The 17,172-nt window shown below is 36.7% G+C and overlaps 1 protein-coding gene and 1 non-coding gene across 6 annotated transcripts; both read right to left on the bottom strand.

The window, feature by feature from the left end:
• Nucleotides 1-448: 448 nt before the first annotated feature.
• LOC131538792 (gastrula zinc finger protein XlCGF8.2DB-like) lies at nt 449-13,325 on the bottom strand. 5 transcript variants are annotated; one of them, XM_058772920.1, is made up of 4 exons: nt 13,223-13,253; nt 13,056-13,094; nt 12,580-12,730; nt 449-4,274 (listed from the first exon to the last, which is right to left on the bottom strand). In XM_058772920.1, the coding sequence occupies exons 3-4, from the start codon at nt 12,656-12,658 to the stop codon at nt 3,427-3,429; spliced, it is 927 nt and encodes a 308-aa protein (XP_058628903.1). In that variant the 5' UTR covers nt 12,659-12,730; nt 13,056-13,094; nt 13,223-13,253; the 3' UTR covers nt 449-3,426. The 5 variants fall into 5 exon arrangements, 4 of the variants coding, with proteins under 4 accessions (XP_058628903.1, XP_058628901.1, XP_058628902.1 ...); XR_009270674.1 differs by lacking the exons at nt 13,056-13,094; nt 13,223-13,253 and having other exon boundaries at nt 449-1,100; nt 1,230-4,274; nt 12,580-13,033; XM_058772918.1 differs by lacking the exon at nt 13,056-13,094 and having other exon boundaries at nt 13,223-13,325.
• Nucleotides 10,425-10,499, bottom strand: trnaa-agc (transfer RNA alanine (anticodon AGC)). The gene has a single exon. It is a non-coding gene; the product is annotated as a tRNA-Ala (tRNA).
• Nucleotides 13,326-17,172: the final 3,847 nt, after the last annotated feature.

Genomic DNA, 17,172 nt, shown 5'->3' with positions numbered 1-17,172 from the left:
TACTGTGTATAGACTGCCAGGGCCTTATACAGATTTCCTAAAATGATTTGCAGATTTTCTCTCAAACCTATTGGCTAATGGTGATAAAGTACTAATTGTCGGAGACTTTAACATTCATGTTGATAATACAAATGATGTGTTAGGACTTGCGTTTACAGACTTAATAATCGAGCAAAACGTCACCTGACCCACTCATCGTTTTAATCATACACTAGATTTAATTCTATCACATGGAATTAATCATACTGTTATAGGTATTGTACCTCAAAGACTCTACAGGTGTCTTTGAGGTAATGTAATTTTTTTTGTATTCAGCACAAACTGTGCTACAATAATATGTGACCAAGATGGATGTACATGTTTGCATTTTTTAGAAAAAAAATATTATGCGTGGTTAGTAATTTTTGGGGAAAAAAAATGTATCTGAAATAAGGCCATAAAACCCATACTAAATAGTCCTGAACAAGACTTTTGAGTAATCAGTCTTGTAGGCTAGAATATTTACTTCAAAATTATGTGAAAATCATTCTGCTTACTCATTCACAGAAAACAATATATTGATTTAAAATTTTCAAGACATGTTTTGTGATCGAGGGTCTATATGCGAGGGAGTGGCAATGGCCATGAATATTAAGTGAGTCTCACCTGAGAGACAAAGGGCCCTCCCCTATGGGCCCCTAATGGCCCATCAGTGTGACTGTGACTGTGAGGCAGGTAAGAGAGAATGTGAGGAGATTGAAAAAAAGGTTTTTTTTTTTAAATTATTTGTATTTTATTTACGACACAGTATAATCAAAACATACATAATGAAGGTCAAAGACACATTATTGTGCACACTGATCTAACCACAGAGATGTGAACAGACTTTGAGTCATTCCTGCAACAGATTCTGTTCAACAAGTAAATCATACCTGATATTTACGTGTGTTATTTAAGTGTTTCTGCATCTTTCCATGGATTCAAGAAGAAAAAAACATAATCAGTAGAAAAGGAGCTTGTTTTAACACAGAATATCAGTGTAGTTGAACATCTGATGTTGGTGCAGCGCTCTCAGAGGAAACCAGTTTGAAGAGACATCAGGATTCATCTGGTGCTGGTATCTGATTCAATAAAATACAAAAAAAAAAAAAAAAACATTTGTGAGCATGTTAATATCAGGAACATCTGTATATATACATCTGCGTTTGTCGACCCCAGAGGGTTAAAAGTGACATTGGATTAAATTTTACTTTTGTAGATTCTTTTGCATTTAGTTTCTGCTGTGCCTGCCAGCTCAGTAAATCTGAAAAGAAAACATGTAGCCAGTTTGTTATAAACTGTCTGAGTTTAAAAATTGTGTCATCCAGTGACCTGTTTCAATTTGGTGCCGGTTTTGACAAAACTAGCTTTTGAAACTCCACCCTTTTTTCCAGGAGCACCAGTTCATTTGCATTTAAAGGGAAAGACACGAAAACGCCGCGTTTTGGCTCATACCCAAAAAGTGGCAATTTTAACAAGCTATAAAAAAAATTATCTGTAGGATATTTTGAGCTAAAACTTTACATACACACTCTGGGGACATCAGAGACTTATATAACATCTTGTAAAAATGGCATAATAGGTCACCTTTAAGACAACATATTAAGAAGTGGGAACGCGAGAGGCAATACTGGCCATCTTCCCTAAACAGCACTACATTGTGAGGATCACAGCTGAAGAGGTGGGACGTGAGCCACAGAATAGCCCACCCTCTTCACAAACCTCTTACAGGTCTAAGCGCAAAATGTAGAAAACCATTTTCATTTTTTAGCACTTCATTGGTTCTAAAACTGGTTCCTGTGTTAACAACTGTTTGCAGTGGTCACCAAACATCTTTTTATATCATGCCATGACTTGCTGGTAAAAAATAATGTCAAAGAACAACTTTGCTAGATTAAAGTTCATTATTGAATAATCAGTTATTCTTGGAGCATCTGCAGACTCTATATGGGTGTTACCATACAAAAGATGCTAAACAAAGGTAGATCTCCTGAGCCCTGAAGTGATTTATTAAAGCCAGAGTCACATAGAATGTGTGAGGGTTTGTAAGGTTATAATAAAAAAAATTACAAAATAATATACAAAATATTAAAATATACTTTGCTTTACCATTACAATGAAAATATGCAACTTTGAAAGGTTTTCGTATTAAGCCTCCTATTATCTCCTGTTCGTCATGTTTCTTCTTGTCATACAGATTTGCAGGAGAGTATGGAATAGGAGTGAACAGAGCGCAAAAGTGTAGACTGCGCATTAAAAGGACAGTTACCCCAAAAAGGAAAATTCTGTCATCATTTACTCACCATCAAATTGTTCCAAACCTGTAAGTTCCTTTCTTCTGCTGAATGCAAAGAAAATATTTCTGAGGAAATATTTTTGCCAACAGTATGGACAAAAATACAAAGCAAGTCAATGGGAACCAGAAACTGTTTGGTTGCCCACATTATTCAAAATATCTTCTTTTGCATTCAGCAGAAGATATTTGTTGGTACATTTTGTAAAATGCAATAAAAACAAGAAACTGTGATTTAAAAAACTAATTTGAACCTTTATTTTACTGACAGAACTACAAAGAAAAATGTTGGGACAGAAACAAAATCAAAGTTACATAATTATAGATTATTATCCCAGTTTTGAAACATTTCAAAATAAGCAGGTGACCTGGTAATAGGTGATGGCATTATGATTTGGTAAATAAACAGGCATCCACCACAGTCCCAGTCTTCATAAGCAAAGATGGATCGTGGCTTACCACTTTCTGACAATGTAATAATATTCAAACCATGCAAAAGTTTCTAACTTCTCAATGCAAGATTTTAAAGAATACCTATAGGTCTTTCACCACCTACTGTACTGTGAAAAGATTCAGGAAATCTGGAGAAATCTGTCTATAAAGGGAAAGGCAGGAAACCTCTGTTGAATGTGTGCAACATCTTCTCACTAGCAACTGTTCATGTTCCTGTTCATTACATTATCAAAGAACATTATCACTGACTTCAGTCAAGCACTCTCAAAAACTCCCATTATAATCATCGAAGCTGTTTACATTGTGAAATGAATCTCTTGCTTACATCGTATGCACTTTGTTGTTTCTGATGAGAGAATAGAGCAGAATTAAGTCAGTGAGTACGTTCACTGAACAAAACACCAGTGTTTCGGTGAGGACTCTGACTGGCCAATACATTCATAAACTTAACAGAATCATGTGACTGGTTATAACGCGAGGCACTGTAAAAACACATCTGTCTCTGGTGATTCTCTCTTTAAAATCTTGTGAACACACTGAACGTTCTGATCACACCGGTGTGATTGTATCAAATATAAAAAACATTCTGCTATTTTTTTGACTTTTGGAAGAAATCCACTTGGTTCAAAAATCTGAGGGAGCACGTGCCCCCTCGGTTTGAATTAGCAGGTGTATAGCTTCTCTCTGGTGTGAATTCTCAGGTGCCTTTTAAAGCTTCCTTGCTGAGTGAAACTGATTCCACACTGAGAGCACGTGTAAGGCTTCTCACCGGTGTGGACACTCGTGTGGCTTTTAAGGGTTCCTTTTACTGAAAAACATTTTCCACACTGTTGACAGGTGAAAGGCTTCTCTCCAGTGTGAATCCTCATGTGAACTTTAAGATTACCATGTTCAATGAAACATTTTCCACACTGTTGACAAACAAAAGGCTTCTCTCCATCGTGAATCCTCTTGTGGACTTTAAGGTTTCCAATTTGAGTGAAACTCTTTCCACACTGTTGGCAGGTAAAAGGCTTCTCTCCTGTGTGAATTCTTATGTGGGCATTAAGAGTTTGTCTGTGTGTAAAACTCCTTCCACATTGAGGACAGGTGTAAGTGTGCTCTCCAGTGTGGATTCTCATGTGGCTTTTAAGGTCTCCTTTTTGAATGAAACTATTTCCACACAGTTTGCAGGTGTATGGCTTCTTTCCAGTGTGAATCTTCATGTGCCTAGTAAGGCTTTCTTTTCGATTGAAACTATATCCACACAGTTCACAGGTGTAAGGCCTCTCTCCAGTGTGAATCCTCATGTGGATTTTAAGGTTTCCTCGTTGATCAAAACTCTGTCCACACTCTTGGCAGGTGAAATGACCTCTAGATCCAGTGTTTTGAGCTCTTTTTTGTGAGGAAGTTTTTTCAGTCTGTGAACAACTAAATGATTTTTGTCCAGTTATGAAATCATGTTTCTTATACTGATTTTTATCTTGCATGTTATTTAGTTCTCCACTTTCCTCTTTCAGCACCATCATGTCTAGGATGAAAAAAGACAAATACAAGTTAACCCCTGCTTAAAAACAACAGTAGAACTGTAAGCAACAATGCCATTATTAGTTATGCCATAATTAGCCGTTACTGTCTAAAACGGGTGTCAAACTCAGCTTGTGGAGGGTCACAGTCTTTACTGTGTCACAGGGTCACAGAGTTTAGTTCCTACCTGCTGCATCACTTACCAACACCTACTTAAGTTTCAAGTAAGACCTTGATTCAGGTGTGTTCAGTTAGAGTAGGAACTAAACTCTGCAGGACTGTGAGTTTTACATTCCTGGTCTAAAACATTAAAAGAATATTGTCCCTTTAACAATGTTCAGTTTTGCAGAGAAACTATATTTGTGAACAATATCAGTCAGGATTAAGCCAAATTTTAAAATGAAAACTGCTCATTAAAGTAACATCTCTCCTAGAGCTATTACATCTTCAAAAACATAGACAACAACATTCTCTTGGACAGCTTTAGAATTGTGTAGGCATTTGTGGACAAGAATTAGTATCATTTATGTCCTATCTATCCAACTGCTACCACTTCGTGTAAACAAAGAAACATCTAATCAAGAACAAGTATGAAGTGCCACAGGGCTCAGTATTAGGTCCTCTGTTTTTCATTTATATATATAGGTCCTATGAAAGACATTCTCATCAGATTTCACTATCACACCAGTAACACAGTTTTATTATTTCCTCTCAACCTGAGGAAACAACACAATTCTCGAAGTTAACAGCGTGCATTAAAAATATCAAAATATCTAGTAATTTTCATGTGGTTAATTATTTCTATGGAAAATTTAAAAATTCTCAATTCATATCAGTGCTATGCTAATGACACTCAACTCTACCTTCTCAATTAGAGCTGTCGCGGTTAAGGAATTTCCCTTGCGGTAATTTTGAGTGGCTCAATAGCGCGGTATGCGGTATTACCGCATATATATATATATATATATAATCTGTGTGTGTATGTGTTACGATGTAAGGTCATATTCAGAAACCAATAAAACCAAAATAACGGTCCACATAACAAAACTTAAACCTGACAATAAGATCATTAGTATATTGTTAGCATATATATATATATATATATATATATATATATATATATATATATATATATATATATATATATATATATATATATATATAACAGTTAGTTCTGATCCTCGAATCTGACTGACAAGATACTTTTTCTGTTGATATTTCACCTGCGTGTTCTAGACGGCTGTCAGTCAGTGCAGCTTCATTGTTTCACCACAAGGTGGCGGCAAGAGACTGTCTTTGACTGAGCCTTTAAACCGTTCATTCAACTACACGTTCAAAAGGGCTGATTCATTCAGAGATTTGTAATGAAACACGCTGTTTAAATCATTTTAACTTTGAGCGCCACTTTTAAAGGCTCAGCTGACCAGCAGAGCGTCGATGCTAAGACAGATTTCGCTTTCCTTGGACATGACAACCTGTTTTCACAAATGACTCGGCCTGAAGGACAGACGCAGGTAATCGCACGCGATCAGTCGATCTCCCTCTCATTCGCTGTCTGTTTAGGCTTGTTAAGTGCAAATTTACTGAGCCTCTGTGAAAATCAGCATGATACACATTGTTATCATTAGTAATATTCAGTACACATGCACGAAGTGTAAAACAAGAAGGGCGTAACCTTACGAAAAAGAAAACACTGAAATATCGCGGTTGCTGCGGTTGTTGCATTCCTCTGCGGTTATGCTCATCAATAGCGCGGTATTGCGATATTGCGGTTATCACGACAGCCCTATTCTCAATTCAATTTTGTATAACATCCTTCTTACACGTTAGAAATGCTGCAGGGTCAACAAATAAGTTCTAAGTTGTTTAAAATGCAGTGGCTAGAGAGCTTACAAGACACACTAGGTTTTCTGGCATCAATTTTGTCTGAGTGCACAGAGTCTTATGGACCACAGAAATGGCCAAAATCAAAACTGTCCATCCATGAGGACCAGTGTATTCTGGCACAATTATTATTCAGTTATTGTAAGTTATTCAGTAGGGATACATATTAGTTTATAAGCGAGACACTTCCTGTTTCCCATAATCAATGTTAGAAATCAAATGTTTTTGTATCAACAGTTTTTATCTGATCACTGAACATCTGCAACAGGCTCATAGCTTGTTAGCATCACTCTAGCCAGTTACCACCAGTCTTGTTTACATTCTTCTCACTATGTTTACTTTTGATTACCAATGCTTATGATGGCAAATATACTGTTTATTTGTGCATGTTAGAGCTACATTTTGAATGCCATTAATAAGCAGATTCAGGCCCAGCTGCAACAGCAGGGAGCCATGGTGGAACCATCCCAGGCTGACACTCCAGGATGTGAGCCTCCCAGGTCTCACTCACTCTGGTGTAACACATCATGGACCCTGGGTGCACCAGCAGTGGAAGCAGTGGACCAGACCCTGGGTGAGAACCTCTTACCCTCCACCACTCTTCGAGATTACCAACAGCAGGGGTGGCAAACTCCGGTCTTGCAGAGTCACAGTCTTGGAGAGTTCAGCTCCAACCCTAATAAAACTCACTGGTCTGCAGCTTCCTGGTAAAACTTCAGACCTTGATTAGCTTGTTCAGGTGTTTTTGATTAGGGTTGAAGCAAAACTATGCACGGCTGAGGCTCTCCAGAACCGGCATTTGCCACCCCTTACCAACAGGAACCCCTCCATCCCTCTTTGCAAAACTTTGGAGACTCCGTTGTCCAGCACATCTGCATCTCATCACATAAAGCTAAAGTGCACACTGTTTTCCTGGTACCCACTAGGGGTGTGCTAAATTGACAAAAAAATGGTATCTCGATATTTTCTTGGATTTTATCGATAACAATAATTAAACAATATTTTGCAGAGTGTGTGATTGTGCTATCTTAAGGACTGCCGTGGACAGCTGACTCCTAAAGTTTTTGATATTCTACATATGAAGAGTTTATTTGCAAAAACCGTTAAACGCCACTTTAAAAAAAATGATTGGCGTGCATTATTCTCCACATATAGTGCGATCTGAACCCTCAACACGTTTTGTCAAAAAATATGGTATTGTCCACTTTCAAGGCATCGCGAGTTCACGTTTTACTGCAGAAGCCGACAAGTGCCCTTGTTGTTTTTGAACAGAAGCCGATAAGTCTATTTCAGCGAATCAGCGCACTGTATTCAGGTCAGGTGACAAGGCTAATTTCAGTTTGAAAAGACGTGCTAGCTGAGAGGAGTTTCGTCAAAGCCGACTACAAGTGATCAAGGATGGATAATTTCTACGAACTTGATGAACCTGTGATATCTTCTTCAGGACATAAAAGGAAAATAAAAGCTGAAACGTTTTCACGGAACCTTACGAAAGCAGCGCGTTACAATGATGAGGGAAAAACTCTGTGTATTGCGCATAATCACATCCATACAGTCTATGATCACAACAACAGCAACCTTTGTCAGGCATCTACATTGTCATCTGAGGAAATTAAAGATTAAACGGGTGTTTCTTTTTTTACTCTAAAACAGTGTTTCTCAGCCTTGGTCCTGGGCGCCCCCCAACACTGCACATTTTGTATGTCTCCCTCATCTGACACACCCATTTCAGGTCCTGGAGTTTCTTCTAATGAGGTCATGAGTTAAATCAGGTGTGTTTGATTAGGGAGACACACAAAATGTGCAGTGTTGGGGGGCGCCCAGGACCAGGGTTGAGAAACACTGCTCTAAAACATGAAATGTGGAGTTGTCTGCTTTTGCCAAAAAACGACTGTTGGGAGTTATCTGCTTTTGCTATAAAACAAACTTTTAAAGGGGTCATCAGATGCCCATTTTCCACAAGTTGATATGATTCTTTAGGGTCTTAATGAAAAGTCTATAACATACTTTGGTTAAAATTTCTCAATGGTAGTGTAAAATACACCTTTTTTACCCTGTCAAAATCAGCTCTGTTTTCAGCAAGCCGTTTTAAATTGTTGCTTTAAATGCTAATAAGCTCTGCTGACCCCTCCCCTCTCTACCATAGGGTAATGAGCAGTACTGTTTACTAACTAGCAGGTTATTAGGAAAGGCGATTTGCAAAGATTCATTAAAAACACTTCTTCTGTAGATGAAGCTGGATCACGGATGATTTGCGTGATCATAGATACATTTAGGCAGATCAGGATCAGCGCATTCCCTTCAAAACGAAAGTAACGTTATTCCTCTGCGTCTTCAGCGGCTCAGATGTCGGGAGTTAATGACGACTGCTATGTTCATTATTACATCCAACAACTAAACACTTCAATCGCTTAATCAGAGACATCTTGTCTTCCCTGCAAATTGCTCCTGATAGCAGACAACCAGAGGTGTCAAGTAACAAAGTACAAATACTTCGTTACCTTACTTAAGTAGAAATTTTGGGTATCTATACTTTACTGGAGTAATTATTTTTCAGCCGACTTTTTACTTCTACTCCTTACATTTTCACGCAATTATCTGTACTTTCTACTCCTTACATTTTAAAAATAGCCTCGTTACTCGTATTTCATTTTGGCTTGTTTTCATTCCAGCTTGTCATTGTTCAAAAAAAAAAAAAAAAAACTATCCAGATAAATCGTGCCATCCGGATAGAGTGAATTTGATTGTGGTTGGATGAGAAGTATAAACATATACCATTCCGACACCCTATTGGTTTGTACGCGATCCATCGCACCTGCACATGACACAAATCACGTCACACTCCAGCAAGGACATAGCCAGTGTTGGGGTCGTTACTCAAAAAAGATTATTTCTTAAAAGTTATTATTTCTCCACTACTGGCTCATTTATCAAACGGGTGCTTTCTCTTCATCCTCCGCAAATTAAGCTTCAGTAAGTAGTTCGGTAGAGAGACGTTTGAATAAATTAGCGTTTGCGATTGACAATGTTGTGATAAGTAGGCTATACTAACTTTGTAACTCGTTACCCACAACACTGGACACAGCAGACGTATGTAGCCAAGTACGAAGATGTCCGTGGCAGAGACTCAAGAAGAGAACTCGAACAAAATGTAACTGATGTAGATTACCCTGTTGTTGTACATACAAGTGTTTGTTACATCTTCTAGTGAAATGTGACATTGTTGCCATTAGCTATAGAATTGAGCATAGTACATACCAGGAAGGTATCAGGATTGGGTTTTTTTTTTTTTTTTTGATTAATCACTTGGATTAATCATTAATTTTGACAGCACTAATGTTTATTGTATATAGACAACCATACAGGGGGTAATTGTTACTAAGCTTGCCCTGGGTACAGCAATTTTCTTGTCCGTTGCCCTCACAGATTCCTGCAGCTAAGCTTGGGTGTACATTTACATTCCAATAAAGGTTATTGATGACATGCCTCTGAAGTGTGACTTTTTGAACCATTACAATACTTATAGGCAACTGGTCATCATATCTTCCGCTCCATGAAACACGTTAATGCTCAGTAGTACACATATATGGTTCTTTAATGTATTAAATGCATAAAATAATAAAGAAAATGAACAAAAACATGGTCAAGGAGGAGTAAACAGCATAAGAGTCGATTAGGATTATTTTTGATGAGACTTTGGGAGCAGGCTGAGTGAGACTTTTTCACATGTGGTGTGTGCGTCGCTATAATGAGTCCGCGCATGTAAATGAATGGGTGTATGCATGTGTAAATGTGTGCGTGTATGAACAAAAAAGCCTCCTGAATGAAAACTGTGCAACCCAGTGTCCCAAAAATACTTGTATGTATTATAGTTGAATTTTGAAGTAAGAAGTGTTGGATTATTTCAATCATGATTTTTCTCTTTTTTTTCTAAATAAAAAAAAAAAAAAAAATCTGTTTTTTTTATTTTTGTCTATTTAAATTATGTTTACAAACTCAAAACACAATATTAATGGTCAAAAACTGTACTTTTTTGAAAGCCATTTGTTTTCTGAAAAAAATGACACCTTGCACTTGAAAATAGCACATTCTGTTAGAATTTTACAGTCAAATAAACAAAATGTGTGAAAATGACCTATTTTACCCTTAGGTCTTAAAGGGTTAATATTTACATTTACATTTACATTTACATTTATGCATTTAGCAGACGCTTTTATCCAAAGCGACTTACACTGCATTCAAGTAACAGTTTTTACATTTTATCAGCTCTTGCTTTCCCTGGGAATCGAACCCATGATCTTGGCGTTGCTAGCGCCATGCTCTACTATTTGAGCTACAGGAAAGCAGAAAAAGGTACAGGTAACAAAAAAAACATACTTTCAATTAACTTTAATTTTGTAAATTACCTGAATTTGTTTAAGTTATTATTACTTAATCAAAACAACTCAACTGCAGTTTGATTGATATTACTTGGAATGCGCTATATAAAAATAAATAAATAAAAATGGACTTATTGGTTTTTGCAAAAGAACTCTTCATAAAAATTGATAGAATAAGTTTCCAATAAGTTTAATTTGATTTTTAACTTTTATAAACATTTCTACCTTTATAAAGCCACTTTTTTTCTCAGTCAAATTCTTACATTTAATCAGTCAATCAGAATAAGACATTTAGGCTGTTACCAACCAAATTAAATCAGTATCAACATAAATCATAATCTGCAATGAAGAGGAAACATAAAAAAATGCATCTACACTTACATTTACACACTGTTTAATGCAGGAAATGAATGCATTTAACCTGCAGTTACAAATGCATAAATAATGTTTTGATATATTAAACATAATGTTGAATACTGACATTTGAAATATATATATATATATATATACAAACAAGATACCCTTTGTGTGATATTGCTTAACTATATGAAATAATAAATATATACATTTTCTACCCCCATATCTTGAAATTTGTGATCATTCTAAATGCACACACGCAATATTCTGAACTACTAGACTTCATCACATAATGCATGCACTCTGTAGATGTCAAAGTCGCAACATCTAGCAACTGGGGTGCCTCTAGGCTCAGTGCTTGGACCTCTTATCTTCTCTATCTGCACATCATCACTAAGACCTGTCATTTAGAAACATGGCTTTTTATATCAGTGCTATGCTAATGACACTCAGCTCTACCTTCTCAGTCCAGCTTGATATGACCATAGCTTCTTGCTGGTTGCAGGGCTATCACTTTCAACTTAACCCAGCCTAGACAGAATTGCTTGAGATTTTGGCCAACCCAACATTTTATCACAAATTATCCATAATTCCTTCCAAGACAGCCAGGAACCTTGGAGTTGTAAATGATGATCAGTTGAACTTCACAGACCATATTGCTAAAACTGCCCGCTCCTGCAGATTTGCCTTAATACAACATTAGGAAGAGTAGACCCTTCCTATACACAACTTTTTCAAGCTCTTGTTCTATCCAGGTTAAACTATTGTAATTCTCTCTGAACAGGTCTTCCAGCCAGTACAATCAAATCTCTGCAATTAATCCAGAATGCGGCAGTGAGAGTGGTCTTTAATGAGCTAAAGAGAGTGCATATCACATGTCTGTTCATCACTTTGCACTGCCAATTTCCGGCACTGATATTTGCCTACAGAACAACCACTGGCTCTGCTCCCCATACCTAAACTCACTACTTCAGACTTATGTGCCCATGAAGTTGACAAAAGCAATGATATCACATGTGAGAAGGAATACACCATTTTAGTCAAGTACAAGGCATGTCCTTTGGGAGCACTGGGACATTCCTGGTGGGCCGGTCAAGTAGTGGGCTGTTCGCTGAAGCGAGGGAGACCTTCCCAATATTTCTGACTTTTTAAAAAAAATTACAGCGCATGCAAAACTGCAAAAAGCAAATACTCCAAGTGTGAAGTGCTGCTACCGTATTCATCCGCCAGCTGTGCGCAAAAGCCGAAGGCTATCAGTCACCGCACAGCGCTGATGAACGTGCAAAATGCAAAACAAAATGGTTTGGTAGCATTCTACAAAATATCTTATTTTGTGTTCCACAGAAGAAAGTCATACTGGTTTGGAACGAAATGATGGTTAGGAAATGATGACAGAATTTAATAGCAATTAATTAATTTTTGCATTCTAGCTCAAAATACTGTCAAGTGTATTTCTATGTGACAAAAATGTATTATTAAGTTTGTTGATTTTGTAGACATGCCAGTTTGCAATGATGACAAAGCAAAACATATTCAACTACATTTCATGATTTGTTGCTTGTGATACCTCCCTGAATTGAGTTTTTGCAGGGTGGGATGCCTGAGACACTCATATCATTGATTTCTGTAGAGCTGGACGTTTTAATAAGGATCAAATGAGTGAGTTCAGCTTTGAGAATGAAAACCAACCTTCCTCAGTATCTTCATGTTTGACTCTGAATGTTTCTTCAATCTCCACATCTTCACTCTCCTCTTTAATAAACGCCATCTTTATAATAGTGTGTCGCGTGGATCTCGGCTGTTTCTTCAGGAGTTTTTCTGTGTGTTTGGACGCTTTCTCCTGTTTAAGATGAGAATAATTAACAGAAAGAAAAATAAATGCAATCTAAATCTCTGGGTGCATCTCAATATATTAATTTGTAGATCACATTTAAAAGATTCAACTTTCATAAAAAATATTTGACATTGTTTGTAAAAGTTGTCATTGTTTGTGTTTGTTGTTTTGAGCAGCAGATGCTGTCAGCGCGCGCTGATTCGAGTCACTGAATCATTTCAAGCAGCATTTGATTCAGTGACTCGTAGTTTCTCCATCATCTCTTCATCAGTGACTGAATTCATCTTTATAATCAACTGATTCACGATAAATGCAGCGAAATGAGACGCACCTTTTCTGTTCCTCATGAGCTTTGCAAGCGCAACATATCCTTTATTGATGTTAGACAAATCATTACAGTGCTACACGCAATAACAAATAATTCATTTTACAGTTGCTGCCAAATTAACGGAATGATTAATATCTATTTAAACCCTTTAAATGCTTAAAAACACAAACCTGTCTTCATCCCAATCACAACAGATGCAGGAGCGCAGCCCTATGACGTCATGCCACAAAACCAAAATAAAAGTCCCTTTTACACACTGCTCTCTAAAATCATTAACCTGCATAGAAAATTACACATAAATAATGTAAATAGTAAAATTGATAAGAAGAATTTTAGAGATGTTAGAGGGTCAAGTCAACAAATAAATAAGATAGAATTATAATAGTGTTAGAGGGTCAAATAAAGATGGAAGAGATGTGTTTTTAGCCGATTCTTGAAGATGGCTAAGGTCTCACCTGCTGGGATTGAGTTGGGCAGGTCATTCCACCAGGAGGGAACAGTAAATGTAAAAGTCTGTGAAAAGTGATTTTGTGCCTCTTTGGGATGCACAATAAAGCGATGTTCACTTACAGAACACAATCTTCTAGAGGGTATGTAAGTCTGAAGTAATGAATGTAGGTAAAGGGGTGCAGAGTCAGTGGTGGTTTTGTAAGCAAACATTAATGCCTTGAATTTTATGCGAGCAGCTATTGGTAGCCACCCAGCCGGCACATGACCAACCTTCAACGTTGAAATATGGTTGAAATAAGGTCAGTTGTTGTTTTAACGTTGAAACAACGTTAATATAATGTTTAATGCTGAACGGTTGAAAACTAGCTGGCACATGACCAACCTTTAATGTTGAAATATGGTTGAAATAATGACAGTTGTTATTTCAATATTGAAACAACGTTGAAAAAATGTTTAATGCTAAATGGTTGAAAAAGGTTACCGAAAACACTTGTAAATCAATGTTGATTTGTTTTTTGTTTTTTACAAGAACTGTATGTTGAATTAACTTAATGTCTTCAACAGCATACAAAAGAAATTTCTGCCTTTTATTATTAAGATCATTACTATTATTTTATTAGCATTTTACAATATTTTGATCGTTAAACCTATTCTAAAATCTAAAGGTATGCGTTTACCTTATTGCTTTGATCATGATTGGTTAATCTGGCTGTCATCCAGGAAACTGGCCAATGAAACTGTTCGCGCCTTTCTAAATTTGAAAATATGACCGTTTTTATCGTCTTTCTGAGTGAGGCGGCTGACTGTCTGTCTGTCTGTCTGTCTGTCTGTCTGTGTGTGTGTGTGTGTGTGTGTGTGTGTGTGTGTACTTGTTTTTCTATTCAGGTGGGGACTTAAACCTGAATACACACAGACTCATGGGGACTCGTGTCACGGTGGGGACCTAAATTGAGGTCTCAGCGGGTAAACAAGCTCATAAATCACACAGAATGAAGTTTTTTGAAAATCTAAAAATGCAGAAAGTCTCCTGTAAAGGGTAGGTTTAGGTGTAGGACAATAGCTCATACAGTAAGTACGGTATAAAACCATTACGCCTATGAATGTCCCCACAAGGATAGCGAAACAAGTGTGTGTGTGTGTGTGTGTGTGTGTGTGTGTGTGTGTGTGTGTGAGTGAGTGAGAGAGTGAGCTGTTGCTGGTTGAGATTGCTCAGTCGGTCCCGAATTATTTTATATTTGCCTGTTAAATTTTTTATTTTGAGCGAATTTGAGTCGTGACATGTCAACTGAGAACAAAAACTAGAATGTGAACACAGGAAGGGTCAGGTGTGATCTGTGAGGTCCAGCAAACACACGGACAAAATCAGGTAAGAAAATCGCTATCTTACCTTTCAAAAATAGTAAAGTATAATGTTACCAGAGTTTACAAATGGGTAAATGACATGTAACGTTAACCTGCAGAAGATAAATACCTGTCTGTGTGTGTGTATTTTGTATTGCTTTATCACAGATGTTAATGTGTGTGTTGCTAGTAAATTGTGTTAATGTCTGTCTTAGAGATTTTTCACATTTTTCTGATGTGAATGCCATGCATTGTGTTATATTTTTAATCGTAGTCTCAAAGATAACATACTCTGTTCATGTTTTCTAAATATCATTTAAACAAATTAAGATTGTTTAAAGCAGTGATTCTCAAAGTGTGGTATGAGTACCACTAGTGCTAGTGCTTCCTCTAGTGGTACGCAGAGGAATCACTATATTAAATATAAATTAATGTTAATACATTTTAAGTTCATCTTTATTTGAGTAAAGTTTTTTTTGGTTTTGTTATTTTGTTTTACATTTAAGTATAGTACAGTTTTTAAGTTTTGTATTTACCTGTATGTAAGCACAGTGCAGTGTTAATGTTCAACAAGTGGCTGACAACAAATACATATTCTTATTAGGAATAAAACTGCCTCGTTTTGAACTGTGCAGAGCTGTAGCTGAATAGTTGGGCCTACTACGCTACTGTATTTTAATGTTGGTCATTATGGTGGTACTTGGAGAGCCAAATATTTTTTGAGGTGGTACTTGATATAAAAAGTTTGAGAACCACTGTTTGGTAAGGAATTGTTCATCTGCTACATTGCACTGTCACTTCTGGTAGAGATTCATTGACCTTTTGTGAACAGTTTTGATTTTACTTAGTTTAATAAAAATGTACTTGATTTGATTTTACTTGTTTTACTAAATACACTGTATAGTTAGAATTCTGATTTAAAACAGTGTAACTGGGGGCTCTGAAAAAACTGTTTGTGAATAATTTAATATTGCAAACTTTCATCTGAATACATTAAATAGGTGTTTAATGAATAGTGTTGTGCACTACTGTTATTGAACTTGAAGTGAAAATATTGTATGTGATTTTGTTTTGGATTCAGTTTTCAGTTAAAGATATTTCACAATATCAAAGTTTATATTTTATGAGTATTTATTGTTGGTGTTTTTATTATTTATACATACAGGACAGTACAGAAAGTGCACAAGTGAGAGAGAGAGGAGGGGACGGCATCAGAAAGGACCTAGAGCTGGGGCACTTTCAAGGATCAGCCAAAGCACAACCACGCTATATTCACAAGGCAGTTGGTTCTAACATTTTATCAGAATTTAAAGAAACATTTCTCCTTAAAATATTAAATGCACTTCATTCAAGGCAGCGTTTTTCCTGTGTAAAGAATTTCCTCTGGCTGTCGACAAAACTCAGACAGTCCTATCCTTTACCACCGACACGGTTTCTGTTGCAGGTTCCATTGTCGAACTGTTCTACACATTCTCACTGCACAAATGTACAAATCTCTTGTAATGAGACACATTAGTAAAACATGTTTTCACAGAAACTATAGATTTCCACCAAAATAAAAGATCAGCTGGTTTCAGTCAAAAGAAGTACAAGGGATTCTCTTGCAAGTGCAGCGCAAAATATGCATGTTATGGTACAAACACTTTGAGTCTTTAAATGTTGTATTTGGATTTTACAGGTTTTTAACAATAGATCCAAGCACAAACACCGCAAACTAAAGTTTAAGATTATTTTAATGTGTTTTATACAGTATGTTTCCAAAATAAAACGGTTGTTTTACAATATTGAGCATGTGGTAGTTTATTGAAGTTGATTGTAAAGCCATTGCTGCCAGTCATTTGATTTTTAAACTTTATGTATATGTACAGTGTTGATCTAAATGCAAACTAGGTTCTAATTGAACGTACAGTTGTGTATTCACTCATGTTGAAAGTACGATGGTGAAACAACATCGTGTTATCAACGTTGATTCAATTTGCAAAATCAACACATAATTCAACGTTAATCCAACGTCGTGATTTCACAGTGAAACAACGTCACAATATCAACGTTGATCCAATTTGCAAAATCGAAACATAATCCAACGTTGATTCAACCATGATACCCGACGTTGATTCACCGGTGAATCAACGTGGAAATGCCGGCTGGGCAGTGCAAATTGATGAACAGAGGTGTGATATGCATTCTTTTTGGCTCATTAAAAATTTATCTTGCTGCCACGTTCTGGATTGATTGTAAAGGTTTGATAGAACTGGCTGGAAGACCTGCCAAGAGAGCATTACAATAGTCCAGTCTGGACAGAACAAGAGCTTGAACAAGGAGTTGTGAA

Source organism: Onychostoma macrolepis, chromosome 04 (assembly GCF_012432095.1).
Source record: "Onychostoma macrolepis isolate SWU-2019 chromosome 04, ASM1243209v1, whole genome shotgun sequence".
Taxonomy (NCBI): domain Eukaryota; kingdom Metazoa; phylum Chordata; class Actinopteri; order Cypriniformes; family Cyprinidae; genus Onychostoma; species Onychostoma macrolepis.
Note: the sequence above shows the minus strand (reverse complement) of the source record. Positions and strands in the feature narration are given on the sequence as shown.